The following is a 24,344-nucleotide window of genomic DNA, read 5'->3' as shown; positions in this document are numbered from 1 at the left end:
TTAAAATAAATCCATAGATCATGTTCACCCTCCGCTGTCACTCACGTTTTTCTTCCTATTTTCGCAATTTCCACTCGAACCCCACCAACCCACTTTCCCCATTGATTGATTTTTTATTCTCTTTCTCTTTGAACCGCACCTACTCATCAACCCCACGCTCAAATTCAGAAAACCGTGCTTTATTTAATTTTTTGACTGACTTTTTGAAGAGTCCCAAACAGAGAGCTCTTACCATTACTAGCCGCTTTTCACATGTCAAATCCTATAACAAACCTCAAGCGGCTATTGATTTTCTCAAAACTCATGGCTTTTCAGACACTCAAATCAGATCATTGCTTTATATTCATCCTAAGCTTCTTCTATTAGATGTTGAAAAGATTCTCAAACCAAAGTTGGTATATTTTCAAGAACTTGGCGTCCCTAGACCTCATCTCGCTATGTTCATTTCCAAGAACCCGATGCTTCTCAGTAGCAGTTTGAATAAAAGGCTGAAGCCTGTCATCGAGCTCATCAAAAAAATTCTTGAGCTTAACCTACCGGAGAGCAGTAAATGTAACATTAATGATGACCTGGTTCGTATCCTTTCGAGGTACTCTTGGGTGATTGGGGCTGAATCAAAATTGTTATCTAGCGTCAAATATTTGGAAAGTTGTGGTATTGTCGGATCTCAATTGGTCGTCCTTTTGAAGAATGAGCCACGGCTCTTTTTTGGTGGTGAAAGCAAACTCAAATCTCTTATTTCAAGAGTTACCGAACTGGGATTTGTTATGGGTTCAAGAATGTTGGTTCACGGTGTTCGTGCTTGTTATGGTAATCGCGCTGAGACTCTCCATAAGAAGTACGAAGTGTTTCAAAGCTTCAGTTTTTCCAAATTGGAATGTTCAAAAATGATTATCAAGTCACCCAATCTCTTCAAATCGTCAGAAACACGATTAAGATGTGGAATCGAGTTCTTCTTGAACACTCTTATGCTCAACAAATCCGTGATTGTTGGTTCGCCATGTATTTTGATGTATAGCATGGAGAAGAGAATATTACCTCGACATAGAGTTTTGCAAGTGGTGAAATCGAAGACGCTTGTAAAAAGATTACCTAGTGTTTCAACTATGTTATGCATGTCTGGTGAGAAGTTTATGGAGAGGTATATTTTGAGGTTCGAGGATGATGCTAAAGAATTGATGTTAGCTTTCAAGGGCCCCCTTTCCGAGCCTTCAAAAGTATAGAAACTGAATACAGCTTTTGTGGCTTTCAACCGCGTATACATTGAGCTGGTTGCCAATTCATTTCCCTTTCGTTGATAGTTTGTTTTGTGTGGGAGATGAGACTAATTTATTGACTATTTAACAGAATTTGCGGTTTTAGGAGCTTCAAATTGGTAATATTTTGTATGCATTAGTTCATTATTCTTTATATTCACATAAACGTGCAATAAGTATGTGTTGAATCGAACTGCGGACTTTATGGGAAATACACGTCTGTAATTCGTCTCTCTTTTAACAACACTCTTATATAATATGTTGCGTAAAAGATATCGAATTTGTTATTCGCTCGTCCGTGGTTTGGTTTGTATGATGAGATAATGAAAAATAACATGGACCAAACTTCTTCCTAACTCAATAAGATTGTTGCTGACAGATTCAACAAACATCGATCTTCTTGTCCGTGTGTACTCCCAAAATTATTTTTGGTATGCCCAGGAACGGAGATGGGGCGAATAGGTTTGATAGTATCTTTTTATTTATTATAAAACTTGAATTCGAATATTTAATTATTTAAGTAAAATAAAACAAAAGTGTGCAATAAATAATATGTGAGTTAAATAAACTGAAACTGATGTGGACTGAAATCCTCATTTTACATTTTTAACTTCTTTTATTTATTATTAACTAACTAATATATATAACACATTTCAAACTCGCTAAAATTGGAGTCATTTCTGTGATCTTTTGGCTCCAATTGTATGTGTACCTGATATTGATTTCTCCTCCGCCAAAAAAGGAACTGCGTACATTTCAGTGAATCTTTGCTTGGTCGTCGTGGCGAAGGTTTGCTACCAGATTCCACCGGGTACTTTTGTTTTTGTCTGCTTCGTTATAAATCTTTGGATGAGTTCTTGATACTTGTTCTGATTACGTGAACCTTGTCACAAAAGCTGCAAACTACGTGATATATAAATATGGAGTCTATTTATACAAATCAACATTTTCGAGCACTCTTACTTTATCCTCTCTCGGTCTCTCGGTTGGGTTGATGGGGGGCATGTATTTGGAATCCACCGCAATTACAGTCGAAAAAGATTTCATTCCATCCAAGCAACTTGGTGCTTTTGCATTCTCCACTCTCAGTTCTGTTTCAGTTCATTTGAACTGCGATAACTTTCAGGTACTAAATTTCTTGGGCTAGAAGTAGTTATTCGTGATTAATTGCTATTGATTTTATATTTCGGTAAATGGACATTCGTTTGAGTTTCAGAGCACCCGTATCTCTGTGTTGCAAAAGTAAATTATAATTTTGTGTCTACTGAACCGGAATTTGGTAACATAAGATCCAGTGTTACTTCTCGATAAACCGGGGTCAAGGTATCTACCACTTGGAGTAAACATTCTTGTCACCCCCACGTCTGGTTTTTATCAAGTTCTTCATGGAAATAGGAATCTACCTTCAGCTTTACTCGTAAGCTACAGCTTCGAGGCTGATTCCTTTCTGGTACTCTGGTCCTGCTGTTGAGAGTGCTGACTACTACTCGTGATTTTAGATTGGCCATTTCACTTGTGTATTGGATCCACAGATAGAGCTGGCTTCAGCTCTGAGCTCATTTACCATTTTGTTTATTTGATCTAATATTTTATTTCAATGATGATTTGTGATCTTAGTAATTTGGTATAAATTATAACCAGTGGTTTCAATGATTTCTTGATTTGGCCAATGGCAGAATTTTTTTGTGATCAAGATGGAGTCTTCCTACTTTCAATCTGGACTAAATGGAATGTGGAGGAAACTTTTGGTTTTCTAATGTTACATATTTATGATTAGTAGTAGTCAAAGTATGCAAATGCACCTGAAATTAGGATCCCTCCCGAAAGTATATTTAACACATAAGATAATCATAATCAAGTAGCTAAAGTTGTCATCTTGTTTATTATACAAGTCCCGAGTTGTGTTAAAAGTTTTTATCTTTTGTTGACTGTTGTTGCTTCCTACTCTTTACACATGGTTTGTTCCATATATGACAGATGAATAACGGCGGACATTAATCAGAATTGGAACATGTATCTAATATCATGCTAAGATCGAGACTTGATCATAACCTCATCCCAAAAACTAGCTCAAGAGAGAGGATCGACCAAGTCAATAAATTCAACTCGAAAGAACTTAATCCAACTAATGTAAAATATTTAACAATTTGGAAATTTGTTAACAAAATCAGAGAGGGTATCATACATGTTTTAATAAAAAAAAATCTTGCATCATTGGTATATAATTATAATTAAACTTCAAATTTTTTTTACGACCACATTTGGATGGTAATTTGGATGTAGAAATTATAATTTCTTTGAGAAAATATTTCTAGTTTCTATATCATATATCATCTACATTTAACTTATCGAGTATATCTGAATAATTGTATTACAATTAAATATATGCGTCCTATCAAGTTAAATTTATAAGTCGTGTTTACTAAAAGAAAAGGAAAGTCCAAGTGAAAACTGATGAAATTAATAATTAATAAATAAAACAAACTTATGCACCTGTAACCCATACCTAATCAACGGGCAGCTTTTACTCCAGGATATTTTGCCCATCTCGCTTGTTTTTAACGCTGCCCGATTCTCCTCTGGGAAGATTACGGTCAGCTCACCCAGAATCACCACAACACCGAGCTTCTTTTCCTGCAGATACAATAATATAATTACATCTTCCTGTCTCTGTAGTTTTCTCTGCTTGATCGGACGGTCCAGAATGAAAGCTGGCTCTGATATCTGCTTACTCCGACTTTTAGCTCTCTAAACCCTTAGATCTCCTCAATCAAACCTCAGATCTGCGCACTCCGGGTAAGAATTCTCCATAAACCCTGAATTTAACTCATAATATTTAGTTTTTTGCTTTAATTTCAGCTCGATATACTCAGATCTTTGTATAATTTGTCATGATTTCTCAAATTTTCGACTGCGAAGCAGAAATCTCGTGTGAAATTATTTTACTCGATTTCAAGTTTTCGCAGTAATTTTACTGACGCTAGGTTTTTCTCGTTCCATGAAATCGACGAATCAGCTAAAATTATATCATTGGAAAGTGGTGCTCTGTCTTCTTCGCCGATTACCTATTTTTAATTATTATTATTATTATAGAGATATTTCTGGTCAGTAATCTTGGTAGATCTAACGGTCAGTATTTCGTAGGTGGGTTTTGTTGTGGTTTTAGTCATGGAGAAGATTAACTGCGGTACAGTGGCCGAGATAACTATGATTAAGCAGAGCGTGCTAATGTGTGGTGAAGCGTGGTTGGTGGCTTTGCTGGTTTCTGCCCTGGTTAAATCTCAGCTTTTAGGCCTTAGTCAGGTACCAGATCTCACTTTACCTTTGTCTTATTTATTAATTTTATCTATAAGAAATTATTTTTTTTACCGTGTTGAAGCAGCTAAATCAAAAGAAGAAATTTTTAATTTTTGTGCATATTTTGATTACCCCTTTATTTAAGCATAATTCGCAGTGAAATGGCTTTTCTATAATTGTCCAAATATCTTGTTTATTTATTGTTTTTGAGTCAAATCTGTTAGAAATGAGCACAATTTTTACTTCCCTTTTTTTTTCTATACGGAGGATTTTCGAGATTTAGATCCTTTGATGGTATTATTTTCAAAATTTCATATCTATATTATTCTATAAATTCATTTTTTTTCCGATTTATTATCCAAGTGTTTAATTTAAATATCATGTAGGAATTTATAAGTTATTTTATAAAATATTTAACACGAACTTGACCAAAACATATTCTTCAATTATGTTTAGTTATTCGAAATAGCCGGTTCAATGGACGGCAGATGTGGTTACATTTATTTTTATTCGGTTTATTACTTTTTTCCTTTGTACGATAGCTGGCCATTTCGAATATTCCAAAACAAGATCCTTATATGCCAAACATTATAATATAATAAAGATTATTTCAGACTAAATTTATATTATAATTCTGATATTAGAATAATATGTTTTTTCCTAGAAGAACTTTTTCGGTATGGGACACATCGCCCACTTTTTGGGGTTAATTAAATAACTAAAAATATCTTCAATGTTAGGCCCGAAGGGGCCCCTACTGAAATTGGATTTGTTACTCAATTTTTTGTCAGTTATTTTTGTAGGATGCAAACGAACTAAATCAAGCACGAGTCATGTATCAGAATAATTTTAGTTTCAATTCGCGAATGAATAATTAGATGTATTCGAGCTCGACTCCAATTTATAATATCGAACACAAATATGATAATAATCAACTCAATTTTAATAATTTTGCCAGGAGGTTTGATTCTTTATACCTTGATCTTGATCTTGAGCGTGATATTTGATAACTTGTTCGATTCTATGGCATACTAACCTCGTGATTTAGTCGTTCGTTGGGCTTTGTTTAATTTCAAGTTTTCGACACACAACTATATTTATCATGAGTAGATATCTTGTGAGACGGTCTCACGAATCTTTATCTGTGAAACGGATCAACTCTACCGATATTCACAATAAAAAATAATAATTTTCATGGATTACCCAAATAAGATATCAGTCTCACAAAACACGATCCGTGAGACCGTCTCACACAAGTTTTTTTCCATTTATCGTGGAGCATACAGTATTTTATTTTATCGAATAAAGGAGCAAGAGGGACTCCCGTAAAGCCTATCGAAAGTATTGTATTTCCATTCAAAAAAAAGTGTCACATTCATGACATGGTAACTTATGTTTTTCATCTGCCATATTATGATACTTGTGTTTAAATATTAAGCCATGCTGCACATGTAATCGTTACAAGATTATTGTATTTTTGAAAAATTGACTCGTAGTTGTAATATATATCTCCTGAGCAAAAGTTGATACTCTGATAACTTTTTGTTATTTGGAATTTTTTTCTAAATTTAAGGAATGCATGAAGCTATTGGAAAACCAACCTAAGCTGAGAGGAGATGGTGAAGGTGATGAGGTAGTCGATGCTGGGGACAAGGATACTGATGAAGACGAAGATGGTGAAGGTGAAGGTGATGACGACGACGATGAGGATGATGAAAGAATCCCTGACCCTAACGGCAACAAAAGTGGCCCCACAAAGGGTCACGGAGGAGGGCCACCTAGCGGAGCTCAGGAAAATGGTGAAGATGAAGACGATGAACCGGAGGATGGAGGCGATCCCGATGAGGATGATGATGACGACGGCGATGATGATGAAGATGACGATGAAGATGCAGAAGACGGTGGTGATGAGGAAGGAGTCGTTGAGGAAGAAGATGATAAAGAGGATGAGGACGACGATGAAGACGAGGAGGAGGAAGACCTCCAACCACCTAAGAAGAGGAAGAAGTAATTTAACATATAACCACAATAATAATATAACCTAGACCAACTTTGTGCCTTGGCGAGGTGAATTTAGGATTTATGTTTTCGTTTGAAATATGTCTCAAGCATGCTGTAGACTCTGGTGTATGAGAAGTGAATCCTAATATTCATTAGGGTTAAATTGCAATTGGAAACTAAACCTCGAGAGATATTTAATTTTCTTCAATATTACTTCCCAAGCGTTTTGATAAATGTTTTTCTATATTTATATTTAACAAATACGAAAAATTATATTTACCTGTGGATTTGAAAGATACATAAATAGTAATAAAATTTTATCAACATTAAAACCACAATCGTTATTTTCCAAACAAAGATTCATAAAATTGTATCACAAAAAATCTATTCAACAAATATACGTGGTCTCCTAAAATAAGTATTTAAAAAATTAATGGATCAATCTATATAAAACTTACAATGTGCTGATTGTACTTGTACATGCTACATTATTTAAGTTGTAACATTTCGTTTTAGTTCACATTTGCTTGTTATCATCCATCTGTCCCTTCTCCTTTTCAATAAAGATTTAGATGACAAGCGGCGTATGGACCACAGATACAAAACATTAAATTAGGAGTGACTTTAATTTCACTTTAACACGTGTCGCTATATAAATTCTTCGGAACCGAGGAAGAAAGACCCTTATTTATTTCTTATATTATGAATCTTATTTTTAAAAATACTTTGATTTTTCAAAAAACACCATCTTATATAATTCTGATTTTTGAAAATATTAGATACCGTTATATAACTAATATCAGTCTCGATTTTAATTGCATGAATGTTTATTAATTTTTCAAAGAAATTTATCAAGTTGTTTATTTAAAATAGTTGAAAAAAATTAAAATTTACATAATTGCAATCACTATAAATTATAAAGTCAGCATAATTTAATAGTCAAAATTAATGGCTACTTTCCGGCCCGTGGTATTCGAGAGTAAGCGACCAAAAAAAAAAGAAAAACATGCGTCGGTCGGTGGCAGGTGACAATATTTGAGTTTTATAATATTTAAAAAAAAATTATCGTCCACATATCATGGTGCACCTGGCAACCTTATCCATTAATTTCCCTGACCCAGTATAAATATATATATATATATCAAGAAATCATCGGAATGAAGCAGCCAAAAGTATAAAAAGTACTCCATAGTCAAGAAGAAGAAGAAGAAATAATGGCAGATATAGCAATTTTGGTTGCAGAAGAATATGAAAGGAGGGTAAAAATCTCGAGAAGAAGTGGGGAAGATATTGAGTTCTTGTCTTGTGTGGGAGTGTTGGGGAAGACTTTGAAAGGGTATTCGTATTCTTTAATTAGAGACAGTTATCACAAGGCGATCAAGGGTCACCAGAATTTATTCAAGATTTTGGCCATTGAAGAACCCAAATCGTCCATGAGTCTTGCTGTTACACATGGCTTCTTTTCCGCTTGATTATTAATGTTAATATTTGTATATAAGCTATGGTTTTTCTTGGATGTGAAATTTATATTTATCTGATGTTGTATTTTGGGAGATCAACAATGAAAATATTAAACTAATATTTTATTTATTTATTCATCAGTTTATAAAATTGAATAAATTTCAATTGGTGTGTTATCTTCAAGTCAATTGGTGCTGTAAGGATTTAGTTGACTTGAAGTCAATTGGTGCTGTAAAGTGTGTATTTATGGTAAATATTTTGAACTTGAGGATCTTATTTGACTTTACTTCTGTACAATTAAATAAATTAAGTGAACACAGTTCAGAGCTGTCCTTAAAAAGAAAATTTTGGAAATTACTTTTTTAGACGTTATAAACCCTTTTTTTTTATTTTTCAATTGGACAATTGGTGTGTATACATATGAGTCATGCCAATTGAGATTGTTTTAATGATTTTCATGGAGGTGATATTGCTTTAATATAATCACAAGATGAAACCAAGAATCACAACTAACATCCTCATGGATGTCTAAATTAGTGATGACAAAAACTTGTTTGAGACGGATCTTTTATTTGGGTCATCCATGAAAAAGTATTACTTTTTATTGTGAATATCGATAGAGTTGACTCATCTCATAGATAAAGATTCGTGAGACCGTATCATAAGAGACCTACTCATTAGTGAAATAGGTGTACTTGTCATCAATTCACGGGTTCTATTCTCTATCAATATTTTTTTGAGTTATTCTGATCACATAAAATTTATCTAGGTAAATTATAAATTACATGATTGACATGGATTACAGACTACTTTGTTTAGCCTGTTTTATGCAGTGTACACATACGAGTAGTGGCTGTAGGTTTACTGTTAAATAAAAAAAAAAGAATCTCAACTAACATTTTTCAGTACGAGTGCGATTATACGGAAAATACAAACTCTACATAATCTTATTACCAAAAACAAATAAGATGAACTAACCTATTTTTTTTTTTATGGACAGATTGTAGGAAGGAAGATGAAGTCTATTTCCAGACAAAACATATAAAAGAGAAATTGAATTGGAATGTATATATCTTCGATTAGTTCATAATACTCAATTATATAGCTGGAGAAAGGAAAAGGCAACGGCCCAAACGAAAGGCCCAATTTGAAGTTATAGTTCAAGTGATTAAAGAAAAATTGTTCGAGGGTTACTTACATTACTTTTAAAACCCATCAAATTCAATAATTCAAAAAGTTTAAAGTTTAGAAATAATACAAGATAAATAATAATTATAATTATAATTATAATGGTAATGTAAGAAGGAAAACAAGACAAATAAATATTGTGCAATTAAATTTTGGGAAGGATGTGTTCTCCTCAAAAGTGCTAAACTCAGTCATTGAAACAGGTTGTCTGAAGGTCAGTATAACTCAAATTTTACTTACTCATTTGGCCATTTCCATTTACATTTCGAAGATTATTTCTCATTGAGTAGATATGTCAAAATGAATTAGTTAGATCCGTCGGACTCCATCTTACATCATAAATTAGGTGGGTTGGGTTGACAATTTCTCAACTCGCCAAAATCCACCCCAGTGAAGACCGCTGGATTGAGATAATTCAGTTTTATTTCAGTTAATCTATTTTTGTTTATTTATTTCTTCTGATCCTATAAACTCGGGAAAACTTCATGAAAATTAAAAGTGGGAAATAATCCCATTCAAATTTTTTTTTTATAACGTGAAGACCCGCAACTATAACATTTTGATGTGTACCAGATAAACTATTGGACTAACACAATAATCTACAAACTATGTTAATCAGGTAAACAACGCTCGATGTCGTTTGATAATAGATCTCATCCTAACCTCGTGAGTCCAATTGTCATCCCACCCCCTTTTTAGCACTGGATAAATGAGTTGCAATTATTTTGTCATAATATACAGTGAGTACATAATCATTGAGCCAAAAGCCTTCTATCTGTAAATAAACTTCAAGTAAAATTAGATGTTTGGGATCTTCAAAAGGGAGGTGGGTCACAATACCCAAACAAAGCCTACTTAAGAGCACAGGATGCTTATTGAATGATATATGAAAGGTATTTCCACGTATACAATTTTATAAATTTAAGGATAAGTTATAACATATAGGTTAATGTCCCAATCTACGCAGGTGTTTACACAATAACGTTGTGAAATGGAATTTAGTCTATTCTAAAAAGGATGTAATTTAAAAATCATTTAACATTTTGAGGAAAAAAATCGCATTTTAACAGGTATGTTAGTTAATATGAGCATGTGACACACATGCAATGAGTTTTGATTCGATTTTAATACTTAATTACATATATTAATGACATATTTTTATTAAGATATCTAAAGTCGACTAGGTCCATGGAAAATCACTCCATATTCAAGATAGGTTCTCATTTCTAATTTAAGTGCTCTGAAAATTTCATCTGACTATTATTGACTCGAGCGTCAAAGAATTTTTGGTCCTGTAACACGTACAATACCCGCAAATCGAGTAGTTGATTACCCACATCTTATCGAATCGGATAATATTTTTTTTTATTTGTAGCATCATTGTGTGTGTATAAACTTATATGTGTATTGGAGAGTTGTTGAAAATGTGCGCAATCAATAGGTTTGGAGATGATCATTTCCGTTTGTGGAGACAAGAATATATCCCGTGCTTGCCTGTTGTGTGTCGCATCGTTCTTTATTACTCGTAAGTTGGAGTAGAATGGACGATCTTAGGGTAAATTGCACTCATCATCCCTATGGAATATATATATATATATATATATATAGACACACACACACACACAATGATGTTACATGGTATTTGTCGAAATAGTAATTAGATTTTGATGATTTAATATATGAATTATGGGATGGGAAGTTTTAATACGTACAATAGTTTTGCCGTTTCTTTCTTTGTTTGAGGAGAATATATTCGTTTTGGGCTCATTGGGCACAAAATGTAACGTCTTCTTCTTGACAATGTTCCTTGATTGGCAGCTGTAAATACAAGACTACACGTGAAAAAGAAATAAAATGGGCTTTTCAATCTTTTCGTAGCGAATTGTTTGACGGAATTTTAAATAAAAAAAAGATGATACATACACACACAATATAAACATGTAGCATATATGATATTTGACATATAACATCTGCATTTCAATTTTAACCTAATTAGATTGCTAACGTTGTTTCATAAATATATTAATATCAGATTGTTACGATCCTCACGACATATTCAGTAAAATCTCTCTAATATAATTTCACGAGCGTAGGTGTCTTATGTGATACGTACGTGTCAACCCTGCTCATATTTATAATAAAAAATAATATTTTTTCATGGATAACCAAAATAAAATATCAATCACACAAAATTAACATGTGAGAGCGTCTCGTAAGAATTTTTGCGTTAGTACGAACTTGGTCTTCTAAGGTATTAGGGTGTTGAATTATTGTTTTATCAATCATACATGTAAATTAGAGGCAACCCTTTTGCATATTAATGTAACTGAGGAGCTAACATGGGATTTAATCTGATAAGTGTTTTAAAAAGTATTCTAGATATGTTGATAAGAGAGGGACATAGACATATGAAATTAAATATTATAGGTATTGGTCTGAATGGAACATATTCTTATTTTTATCACCACATCTTCCCTCCACTAAACGACTCCATCTAACTAACTATAGATTCTCAGCACATACTAATATTTTTATTTTTAAAAAAATTGTGTAAGGAAATACTATTTTTTATACATAAATTAGAGTACTAAAACGTACGTTGAAAGACAATTGAATAGTATTCAATGAATTTAAAGAAATTAAGACTAAGTCGGATTCATTTTATAGAACAAAAAAGGCACATGTAATTTGTGGCAATTTAAAGATCCCAAAATGCGCTTGTCTTTAACAAGTTGAGGGATGTGCTACTCACTTATCAAAAGTGTATTTGACAAGAATAGAATATATTTTCTATGATTTGATAAATATTTAACAGATTTTTTAAAAATATTATATACTTCTGTGGACAAGTTGAGTTGGATCCAGAGGCAAGGATCCGCAGAGAAAGTAACTACGCTATGGGCTCACAGAAAACAAGTGGAAATTCATACTGAGGACAAACATAGTTCTCATGCATTGTGTTTAAACCATGAAAGGAAATTGACATTGGCTTGTGTAATCAAGTTTCATATATTTACTAATAATAATTAATGAGCCCGCATGGGCTTAGCTCAGTTGGTCAGCAGTAGTAAATCTTGGAGCAATGACCAGGGATCGAGTCTCGCAAGCGACAGTGTGGGAGTTAAATTCCCTCCAATGAGGGGGAGCTCCTTGTGCGCAGCGTAGCATAAGGTATAGCTGCTGCTTGTTGGCTGAGTCACCATGATTTACCTCCTCTCACAATCCTGTCGGGCCGGGGGTGAGGGGCGCCTAAAGTGAGCGATTTCACCTTTTGGAGCAATAATAATAATTAATGAAATTTCCTTGGTCATTATGGTTTCTATCATATATTCGATATTTAGGGCTCTCGAACTCGAGTCCTTATCACGTATTGGAACCGAGATGTCACGGAGCCAAGAGAAATCGGAGTAATATTTCATTATAACATGACAAGCAGACCCGAGAACATGTTTAAAATGCGCTTGGGTTCGCGACGTTGGATGTCTTTGTGTCCAATGCCACAACCTCGACCCTAAATGGCGCAAGTCTTTTGGGAGTACGCTAACCTCTGGGTGCAAAAAGCGCCAAAGAAAACATATATCCCAGAATCCACAACTATTAATGAAGTTCCATTGATGATTAGTACAATATGAGTATTCATGCATTATAGAATCATTATTTTATTCGATATATCTAGAACGTGGTCTGAGTACAGGACTGATACATGTTACTCGTGAGATAAGATGATGAATGGTTTGTGTGTGTGTCTATATATACAACATGACGATTTATAACTTTAATCATTTATAGAACTTGAGTCGTCGCTGCAAGCTTCTGATTGTAAATATTGTAGATTAATCCAATGTTCCATTTTGATCAACAGAATTAGTATTAGAGTGTTTTTCAATTAAAGTAGCTAAAGTTATGTATTTTAAATCTCGCATATGTTAGACAAATGCATTAATACGTAAAATAGATGTCATTTGAAATCCATTATCAAATGATCGAGAAATCTTTGTGACGCTTCTAAATCGAATAGGTATACCTTCAAGGTTGGGAGAAGTCCACTTACTCGAAAAAGAGTCATATACTCGATACAATTATGGATGTAATTGGCCACAACATCTAACATATGTCAGTTCAAAAAGTCCAATCATGCATAACGAATATAATTTAAAGCAGGCCAGGCGAGCTCTGATAAGATAACACAAGGATGTGTAATAAAAATGATAATAATGTGAAATAATCATGTGAAAGTCGAGGATGAATAAAATATTGTGATATATTATTTAATATTTAGTATTATTTTAAAATTATGCTGTACTTTTTAATGTAATTACTACAATACCACCAACATATATTAATAATTACAAAGGCATTAAGACCAAGTTAATACAATATTCTTAAATTAAATAGATAACTGATTAAATATATACAAACGTTTTTTTTTATAAAATTAATAAATTTAGATAAATCAGATTGGTATATTTGAAAAAGGTTACTTTAGTCATTGAAAAAAAATAAAATAGAACTTATGAACTACTTATTTAGATAACATTAAGAATCGTATAAATATTGAATATAAATAAATAAAATAATAAAAATTAAATAAAGATAATAATAAGTTAATATGAAATCTATTTCTTATTAAATAATAAGAAATAAATACTGAAAAAATAATTATAAGAATGGTGATATTTCTATTATAATAAATATATAAAGTAAAAATGAGAAAATAAATTTAATAAAAATTAATAATATTGGCAATAAAATAATAGATAGTAATAAGGAATAGTAACAACAATTATTTAATATAGTACTTATTAATACTAATAAACAATAAGAGTAATAATTTTAATATTAAAACTATTAATATATTTATATTTATTTTTTTATAATTATCATTATAGTTTAATATTTTGTCATATTTTTTTTAAGTTAATACTATTCTTACAATTTATATATTATTTTTAAATTCTTAGTACTGTTAGTTATTACTATTTTCTTAATGTTTCTACAATTTTTTTAGTATTATTAATAATTATTATTTATGTTTGTGTAATGATAATAATAATTTTATTTCTTATTATTTACTATGTATTTTTTTTATAGAGTTATCATGCTTATCATAAATATTATTTAATTATGTTGTTTTAGTCTATTTCTTACTTATTTCGAATTTTTTGTGATTACTAATTTTTTATTCTTATAAATTATTTTACGTTTTAATGATTATATTATTATTTGAAATGGTGTAAAAAAAATTTGAATTGTGAAATTTTGACTAACTTTCTTTAAAAAATAACATATTGTTTAAAATATATATATATATATATATATATATATATATATACATATATTATTATATATGAGGGGTATGATAAGAACAGACCATCATCATGGAGATGAGTTAATTATCACGGGCCCCGTTGTTATGTAGCATCACAATAATACATGTACAGTTGCGGGCCCTGTGAGGGCCAACCGGATAATTAAACTTTGGTAACAAATAAACGATGATGAGATCACTAAATAGTCGGTCCTTCATCCTACAAACCAAACACACCCTTACATTCCATTACTTATTTGATCTCAAATTACTGATTCCCTTACAATGATGAATTGAACTTGGAAAAGTTTAAGGTTAAAACGGCAGACATTAATAACAGATGAAACCTTCCGCAGATATCACCGCTGAAATCATTCGCATGCATGGCCCCCAACAAGAATATTAATCTGCTAGCTAGCTTGAACAGCAAAAAGGCAACAAACCCTGACTATAAATTCATTCAAATCTCCCCGCCACAGCCAAACCATAACACATTTCAACTTTAATCACTCTAGCTAGCTCTTGTAACATCATTTCTAGAAGCATGTCTTCCATCGGAGCGAGCTACGGTCAAGTTCAGCTGCAGAAGAAGCGGCAGAAGGACAAGTTGAAGAAGAAAATGGATGAGGAAAGACCAGAAAGAATAGGAGAACCATGCAACAATGTGAATGGTGAAAGGATGGCTGTTGATGACGTTAATAAGAGTGGTAAAAACAAGAAAATTTACCCTGCTGAAGCTCCATGCATGCCGTCGACCACTGATAATGTCAATCAAAACTTATAGAACTCCATATATGATCTATGCTTCGAAAGATCCAATAAAACATCAATGGGGTGGCATGCAAATTTATATCTGAATATTTATAGAGATATGAAGGTGGAAATAATTAGTACGTACTTTGTTAATTTTCAATAAAGTTGTTGAGTTGCTAGCTTGCTTGCTTGTTTGCTTGTATTTAAGTTCTGTGTTGCAATGTCTCCTTAGTTATGATGATTGAGTTGTAAGGGTTTCAACTATTAGTTCTTACACAAATAATATTTTTAATTTTACACACACACATATATATAGATTGATATAATTGGGGAGTCAAGAACTAAGGGACAAAATTATAGTTCAAAAAAATCAGTTAATGAAATTTATAAATATATTGTATAAAATAATGTCAATTTGTTAAAAAAAAAAAAAAAAGGAAGAACACTGTCATAACCATTTGCAAAATTAATTCGCAACACGAACTTTTCATTTCTGATCAAATTATTGAATTGCGATCGCCATACTGTGGCATCTAGAGATTAAATTATTTCTTTGTTTAATTTTTTAAAAAATAATAATAATAAGCGAGGCTTTGGTTGCAAAATTAAATTTGCATTACTGAACCTCGATTCGATGAAATAATTCAAAATCAAAAGATGATATATTTGCTGAAAAATTAATTATTATTAAATTTGAAAATTAAACGAAGATATATATATATATATATATATATATATATATATATATATAAGCTTATTTTCTGTCTAAAATGATAAATTCTCGTCAAAATAACAATTTTAAAAAAAAAAGATATATCATGAGTCTCGAAACAAGTGTATTGTTAATTTATTAAAAACATTTAATTTTATGCAATTTTATTGATAATTTTTTTTATAAAGACTTCCCTATTTTTTTTAAAAAAAAATTCAAATATGAATTTAAATACATTTAAAAAACATAAACTTCAATTACTGCTTACATTGAATATATCAATTATTTATTAGTTCAAATTTGAAATTAATTCATTTTTATATCAATTTATATGTAATTTATGAATTAAATATTTTTTATTTTCTTTGTTCAAATTGAAACTAAACTTCATTGAAAACATAAACTACTTTTAAATTTTATATTGATTATATCAATTCATTTAATTTAGGATATGATTTTGTATTAGTATTATATATTTAATTGTTATTATAAATTGTATAAATAATTCAGACTGATTTCTGCAACATATTCTGACAAAAAATTTTCAATCAGAATAAAAATTAAAAATAAATACAATGCTCAGTATCACTCGTGAATCAAATAATTCAAAAATACATTTGACGCTTAAACTCTGATTAGTTCGTTAATATGATCTACATGCATATGGAAACAACATAGATTTCAGTTTAAAATGTATTTTCCATCATCAAGAGGTCATTATTTTTTCCATAATTTTTTTTTTTATATAGGAGTATTATTTATATTTTCTTTATTTTGTATAGTTCACATATATGAAATAATCAAGGTGTCCGGTCACGGAAAGAGTGAAACACATTCTCAAATAATGTCATATATATGTATCTATATATATAAACAGAATTTTTGTCATATTTGAAAAGTTTTTGTCAAAAATAATACGATATAAAGAAAAATTTATCATTATTCATGTATTCATCTATTGTATTAAATATTTGAAACAAAATAAGAAATACATACATAATTAAATATGAATTATTTTCAATTTATTTTGTAAAATTTAAATTTAAATTTTTTGTCACTTGAAAATATAAATTGTATCTAAGTATATGCATTGATTGTATCATTCAATTTAATTTACATTTGGTTTTGAGTTGTGTGATACTTTTATATATTTAATTTTTACTACTCTATATCATACTAAATAAATATAAAATTTTAAAATAATATTAGGTTTTTCAACTTTTAAAAAGTGAATTTTTAGTATATTAACTGCTCATAAACTGTTATTAGAACTTAAATATTTGTATTTAAATAGAAATTTAATATAAATATTTTTACAGTACCCAAAAAATAATTTAATTTTTAATCAAAATTTATTAAATTAATAAATGACAAAATTTTGAAAAATATGTATTTATTGTTTAGAATTTTATAAACAATATAATATATGATTTTTTAAAATATTTTGTTCTATTTTTTCTATTAATAACCTTTTCACTTAAATAAAATAAATAATTAAATTTATTGACAAAATATTGTTATCATCATTGGAGTATTATCTCAAATGACATAAAAATTTTAATATAATAACTTTTTTATAACAATATTTAAAATTTAAATATATTCATTATATTATATCAATATTTTTAAATAATTATTCAAATATTTAATAATTTTAATCATTAATTATATAAAATAACACATTTTGAATTGTACGAATAAAATACAAATTTGAATTAAAACGAAGATTATGAAATTGAACCTTCACTCTTTAACTAATGTTTATAATAATTATTGCAGCCCATTTTAAAAAATTTACAGCCTGGGTTTTGGATTATACGCTCGGCCCATTTCTTATATGGGGATTTAAATTCAAGCTAATTTGGTTAAAAGGCTAGCAAGTGTGATGAATTGGTTTATAAATTCAACCTAGGGGGTTTGCGGTGATAACAGAAGGGATTAGACTGATAGGTTTTGTCATATTATCTTATATCGAGTTAATTTGATTTCTACATGTGAATTTGTATAATTTTTTTCACTTGAACTAACTTTTGTAGTCGAGTTAAGCTCAAATCAATCATCTTAACATAATTTTTTTTACTAAAATTATAGACAAGGATGAAAATACGTATCTTTCAGGTTTTTTTTATTTTTTATATTGTTAAATTTCTGTCTTAATCCTCAATTTTTGTTTAGTTTTGTTCATTTTCCCTATACGGCATTAACTCGCGACTAAACTATATTCATGTCCATTTATCTAACTAAAAAAAAATGTAAATCAAATATTATTAATCTGACCTCCATAATCCAATACATATCAACACTAACTACGTCTTCTTTTGCTCCTAATTAACATGTTAGATATTTTTATGGGTTAATTGTGTATATGACTCTCTTTTAAAATCCCGAGATAATTAAAAACTCTACATGAAAAAAATGACATACAAACTCCTCGCGTTTTCAAATTTTGAACACACATTCTCAAGTTTTCTAATATTAAACACATGCACCCTTATTAGTACTTGTTTTTAGGGTGGGATATATATATATGCTCAAAATTTGAAAACTTTGAGAGTTAACAGTCATGAGAAGTTTTAAACTATATCGAAATTTCACATGACAAGACACACACACACACACACACACACACACACACACACACACACATATATATATATATATATATATATATATATATGGACACTATTACTTGTGATAGATAAGCGATGGACTTGACCACCGAACACATGCATGCATATAAAATATAAATTTCCACTACAAATAATTATTACGTGATCCAATTCCTTCAAAATGCTTGATTTCTTGAACTTAAATTAAGTTATATATCTTCACTTCCACGTTTGGTTTGCAATAAACCTAGCTGTACATGCGGCCCGGCTACTTAGTTAAAATAGTTCAACAACGACTCGAACAGAATAATTCATGAGCTGAAATGTTACTTTAAAGCAACTTCTTGATCTTACGGTCAAATGATTTTTTTTTTCCCAATTAACTTGTTGATTACTTTTGGGTTTTTGTTCACTAAGTTTTAAAAACTTGGTTTTAGTATGCTAAATTGGTTATTTTGATCCAACTGCTGATATGACATTAGACAAATCAACAATTTATGATGTAACGTCAATGATTTCCGGTGTCAAATTATAAAAGTGATATATATATATATATATATATATATATATATATATATATATATATATATATATATATATATATATATTTCCGGATTGTTAATCTGATTTAGACACCACAAAAGAGTAACGTACATTTACTCTAATTAATTAAACCAGAGTAATAGTTAAGATCAGTGGGATAGTGGGAGGGGTTTTGGCCTAAACATCGACAGTGAGTGAATGACAAAAAAATGAAATAAAGTCATTACAAGTTCAAGTAAAAAGAATACATGATAGCCTTTTGAGTTTTGGCACTATGCACCTCTCCATCTCCAAAAGCCATTTCTTTAGTATGTGGATAAAAGAGAGTCCTACTTTTGGACACTTTATTTCAAGAATTCATATAATATTTGTACAAACAGTAGAGGTTGGCAAATGAATTAATGCTAGTGAATGATTAAATGCTGAGTAGGCCGTACAGTTATTTTGACCCAATTTAGCGTATGACAAATAATATACATGAAATATGATATACATTAAATCTGTCATTTATGTTCTGAATAACGAACATTCGATTCTTACGAATTACGATATCAAATTTTGAAACTCTTGAACACATAAATTAACCAATAGATCAAAACAACACGATAGATATGACGATACCTATTATAAACGCTACTTGCTACAAACAATAAAAGACAAATCACGGACTTGAATTAATTATCTCACACCTTACTAAAGTTATACTTCTCTTGGTAAAGTAGTTGAGTGTTTGTCTAGTGATTTGGAGTTCGGTTCTTCTTCACAACTCTTTCTCGGACGAGTTTGTCCAACATAACTTATCAAATGTTTTTTACCTGCCTAACATGGTTTGCGGGCTATTGCGTTAGTTTGAGAGTTTACCCAATGTGCATCGAAAGGTAACGGCTGTGATTCCACGTCATAGAAAGAAAAGCAGGCCTCTAAATTTTTCTACTTTTTGATTTGGTCACGTAAGTAGTTAAAATAATTTTATAAGTTTAATTTCGTCCGAGTGCTTTTTGTTTAGAAGGTCGCTCCAGATCAATTCGTTGCCTGACCATCGAGTTTTAAATATTTACTGCTCTTTATCTACACTGATGCATGGAGGCGGAAGAGACCCAAACATTAAGTAATTCTTTATTATGAGAAAATATTAAGAAATTTGATTTCCTATTTTTTTTTTTTTATTTCTCCTAATCTTAATTGTCAAAAAAAAATTCCCATACTTCTTAGACATTTAAAATACTCCCTCATCAGAAAAATGCTGATATAGTAATATTAATTGTGTTTAAACTTAATTGTATTCTGACCTACTTGTATGTTTACTACCAAAATTCGTATTCAAAAAATGTATTAGGTTAGCTCGGATTGGATCGAGAATATTCACATGCCAAAATGTGGGTCGGCCCGAGCTAATGTCAAGTCACAGATAGACGTATACGTACCTTGTTGACTCGTTCGATAGTTCTATCAACAATCTTCAGAAATATAATTAGATAATTATAAATAATTTTTTTAATATAAACGATGGTCACTCCACTCGTGAGTCCTTGCGATCGTGTCTATATAAGGAGGTGGTGGAGTAACAATACCTCTCGCATCTAATCTAAACAAACACAAAGTCTAGAAATTATAAAAGCAGCTTTGATGTTTCTTCAAATTATTTTTTTCCCTGTCCCTAGTTTCCATTTTCCCTTGAATTTGATTGTTAGAACCCGTTAACTCGAGGGAAATTTACTTGCAAATCCTTACTTGAAGAATCATTTTAAAACTCATATTGTTTACATTGTCCCTCTGATTTCCAAATTTTTAATCTTCAAGCTTGAAGATAATCTCTTGGCTTCAAACATATTAAGCAACTAGTTTTTGTTTGTTGAGACCAGATTTTAATGGGTGTTGCAGGAACTTTGGAGTACATATCTGATATAATGAGCAGTGGACAAAAACACAAGAAGAAGAGAAAACAGTTGCAGACAATAAATCTCAAGGTCAGAATGGACTGTGATGGCTGCGAGCTTAAAGTCAAGAATGCAATGTCTTCTTTAACTGGTAATTAATTAATTCTTACAAGGCAGTAGTTTCAAATTTTATTCTGGTTTTAATTATATGAGCGACTGAACTCGAGCACAGGAGTAAAAACTGTGGAGATAGACAGGAAACAACAAAAAGTAACAGTGACAGGATACATAGAGCAAAGCAAAGTGTTGAAGAAGGCAAAATCAACGGGGAAGAAGGCAGAGGTATGGCCGTATGTGCCTTACAATCTGGTGGCTCAGCCCTACGCCGCTCAGGCTTATGACAAGAAGGCACCGCCTGGTTATGTCAGAAAAACAACAGAAGGCAATAACATTGGCACTAGATTTGAGGACCCCTACGTTACAATGTTCAGTGATGACAACCCAAATGCATGCCATATTATGTAATAGTAATAATTATTATAATAATCTAATAATCGAGGGACAGATATATTTCTGTATTTTTTCCCCCAAGATGTAACAAAAAAGATATGTTTCTGTATTTTTCGATCCTCGCGACGGCATTTAGCCGAAGTTATAATTTAATGATCTAATAATATTTGTATAATGTATTTTATTCATGTATACCATCATCTTGAACATACATATTTCTTATTTTATATACAATGAAGGTTCCACATAGTATAAGTTATAGCATAGAAAAGTCGGCGAAAATTATAGATTTTGTTGGAAACGGACAAAGACTTTCATTGGAGGTAAAGTTGGCAGATTGCAGATGTACTGTTTATGAATGATATAAATGTAGGATAAAATATGAACTAATTACTATAAATCATTAATATATTATCTATATATTGGATATCTTTAATGTTCGAACGAAGCCACTTTAGCAGCTAAGCCCATGGCCATTTTTTGAATCTTGGAGGCTCCAAAAAGCCCAAGGGAAAAAGAAAAGGGCACATGCAAAGTAAAGTCAGTCACTTTTCACTTTTAAGAAGAATATAATATTGACAAAGGAAAGAAGAGGAAGATAAAAGAAGCACAAGAAATTTATGTGGATGCCCACTAGTTTGGGTCACTGTCACACAGTGGAGACTTGAAGCTAAAATAGTAAAATCGATCGAAGATAGCATTTTTACTTTATGTTCTACATATAAAAACAATGCATTATTGTTGTTAAAAAAATTATATTATTAGAAAGGGTGGTTGTCCCTAGCTTCGGCACTGTTGAGGCTGGAGCAAAGACTAGATATCCCCATATTTACAAATTTTCTAGAAAAAAAATTAAGTATAAAAAAATTTTGATCACTCGGTTTCTATAACTTCTTAAAAAAAATTAATTTCATTTCAGGATAGATGTAAAATCCAAGATCTCGATTTTATCGTGATAGTAGTTGTAATTTTTTTGATTGGATAATTCTACCGTGTACAATAATTTTACTCAAGAATTTAAATAATATCGTGTATATTATTTTTCAGATTTTGAGATATACAGAATTTTACCAGATATAGACCTAAGATTTGATATACCGGGATAAAGATTTAAGCAGGAAGATAACTCAATCTTGGATTACAAATCTTGAAGAAAATATCATGTGATTTTCGAAAATATGGGAAGATTTTGTTAAGGATTTTCGAAAATAGTAGGGAAAGTCTACGCGATAAATACAGACTGGGAAGAATTTAAAAGATTTAGCCACCAGGATTTTAGGAAAAATAATCCAAATATTATTTGTGGAAAAATACCACTAAATTTCGGATTTAAGTAAACAAATTTGTGGGATTTAAGAAATATAATTTTTATTATTTTAGGAAGTCAAAAATCTACCGAATATTGGGAATTAGACACAAAAGTCGAAATTTTGCAGACTAGGCAAGGCATAATTTCGAAAATTATCCTTGGGATATATACATACAATTCGAAATTTAGGATAAAGAATAAAAGTAGATTTGATCACGATTTTAGATGAAGATTTGATTCAGAATTCAAACGCGATTTGATACACGATCATGATAGCAGTCAACCCCTATAAATAAGAGGGCTCAGTGTCTCGAAAATCACACCATTTTTACTCTCAAATTTTCGAGTTCCCCTCCCCTAATTCCTTAGGATTTTCGAGCACAGCGAAGCGCTGCCGCAGTCCAGCCACCGGAGTTTTCACGTTTTTCTTCAAGAAAGTTAAGGTAAGTGGGCTTGTTTTAAAGATTAAAATTCGTTATGCATGTATTTTCGTTTTTGAAAAATTCGGGCGAGTACAATTCTTCTTCTACACCCTTCTGGTTACGATGTTTTTGGCATGATGTAAATGTTTTGACACTGTGAGAATTCAACTTGATATGGGTGGGAATCCCAACCATACGTACCCTTATGCGGTGGGGGAGATAACCGCTATACGGCCTCGTCCCCTTAGAGGAGTAAAAATTAGGAACTGATATCAGTAAACCATTGAAAGTAGATGAATCTCAGTGTCGGGTTAATGATGCGCACGTGGTAAGAATTATGTTTGCATGGTATGTATATTTCGAAAATTGCATGTTGTTTTTATTGTACTCGAACGGCCCCCACTTGCTGAGTATTTCCCAAAATACTCACCCCTTACTCTACCCTCCCAGATAAATCAGAAGAAGAAATAGAGAAAGAAGAATCAGACGCCAGTTTTGGGCTGATAGTAGACGCATGAAGAATTTAATTAAGAATATGTTATTGTGAGTTTTGATTCAAGTTGTAAACGCTTCCGCAGATTTTTATCGTTTTCAGAGTTACTGTTGTAAAGACGATTCCATTTTTATAGTATTAATGATATAAACTGGTTTTGGTTTATACTATACTACGTGGCTTGTTGTTTAGCAATTATGTGATTGTTGAATAACGCCGGTGTCGACTAACCCCGGTCTCGGGGCGTGACAATAAGAATTTTTTTTAAACCGTAAATATTAATCCTCATAGAACATTCGGAATAAAAGATCTTCTGTACTCATTGAAAAAATGGGATGTCCATAAGTGAATGTTCGAATTTGTGAAATAGGTAAGTTTTTTACCAATTGTCAATAATTCGATTTCGTATACTAACATTTTTTCAGATGAACTTTTCACCTTTATCTAATCCATGTTTCATCCTCGTAAAAAGAAAAAGGGCCTATACATTATATGATGTTATTATATCTACGCACACGTGCATGGTCAAAATTTAAGGAGATTACTTGTTAAGATTAGAGTAAATTTCGTTAAATTATAATATTTAAATACCTATCCCTCCACTT

At 31.1% G+C, this 24,344-nt stretch overlaps 2 protein-coding genes and 1 long non-coding RNA gene across 4 annotated transcripts; 2 read left to right on the top strand and 1 right to left on the bottom strand.

Annotated features, from left to right (window-relative positions):
- Positions 1-1,957: 1,957 nt before the first annotated feature.
- Positions 1,958-3,903, bottom strand: LOC140841776 (uncharacterized). 2 transcript variants are annotated; one of them, XR_012120270.1, is made up of 4 exons: positions 3,763-3,903; positions 2,202-2,347; positions 2,121-2,159; positions 1,958-2,083 (listed from the first exon to the last, which is right to left on the bottom strand). It is a non-coding gene; the product is annotated as an uncharacterized lncRNA (long non-coding RNA). The 2 variants fall into 2 exon arrangements; XR_012120269.1 differs by having other exon boundaries at positions 2,062-2,159.
- Positions 3,816-6,767, top strand: LOC140841775 (uncharacterized). Its single transcript, XM_073209437.1, has 3 exons — positions 3,816-4,052; positions 4,401-4,559; positions 6,127-6,767. The coding sequence occupies exons 2-3, from the start codon at positions 4,425-4,427 to the stop codon at positions 6,562-6,564; spliced, it is 573 nt and encodes a 190-aa protein (XP_073065538.1). The 5' UTR covers positions 3,816-4,052; positions 4,401-4,424; the 3' UTR covers positions 6,565-6,767.
- A 13,921-nt stretch (positions 6,768-20,688) lies between these two features.
- Positions 20,689-21,694, top strand: LOC140840589 (heavy metal-associated isoprenylated plant protein 23-like). The gene is made up of 2 exons (XM_073207770.1): positions 20,689-21,156; positions 21,238-21,694. The coding sequence occupies exons 1-2, from the start codon at positions 20,997-20,999 to the stop codon at positions 21,528-21,530; spliced, it is 453 nt and encodes a 150-aa protein (XP_073063871.1). The 5' UTR covers positions 20,689-20,996; the 3' UTR covers positions 21,531-21,694.
- Positions 21,695-24,344: the final 2,650 nt, after the last annotated feature.

Source organism: Primulina eburnea, chromosome 9 (genome assembly GCF_022965805.1).
Source record: "Primulina eburnea isolate SZY01 chromosome 9, ASM2296580v1, whole genome shotgun sequence".
Classification (NCBI taxonomy): domain Eukaryota; kingdom Viridiplantae; phylum Streptophyta; class Magnoliopsida; order Lamiales; family Gesneriaceae; genus Primulina; species Primulina eburnea.
This window is presented reverse-complemented; position numbering and strand designations above follow the sequence as displayed.

Bases quoted from the DNA above. Each gene is read 5' to 3' on its own strand.
- LOC140841775 (XM_073209437.1), top strand. From the start codon at position 4,425: ATGGAGAAGATTAACTGCGGTACAGTGGCCGAGATAACTATGATTAAG. The intron at 4,560-6,126 runs GTACCAGATCTC...TCTAAATTTAAG, and splicing joins AGCTTTTAGGCCTTAGTCAG to GAATGCATGAAGCTATTGGA.
- LOC140840589 (XM_073207770.1), top strand. From the start codon at position 20,997: ATGGGTGTTGCAGGAACTTTGGAGTACATATCTGATATAATGAGCAGT. The intron at 21,157-21,237 runs GTAATTAATTAA...ACTCGAGCACAG, and splicing joins TGCAATGTCTTCTTTAACTG to GAGTAAAAACTGTGGAGATA.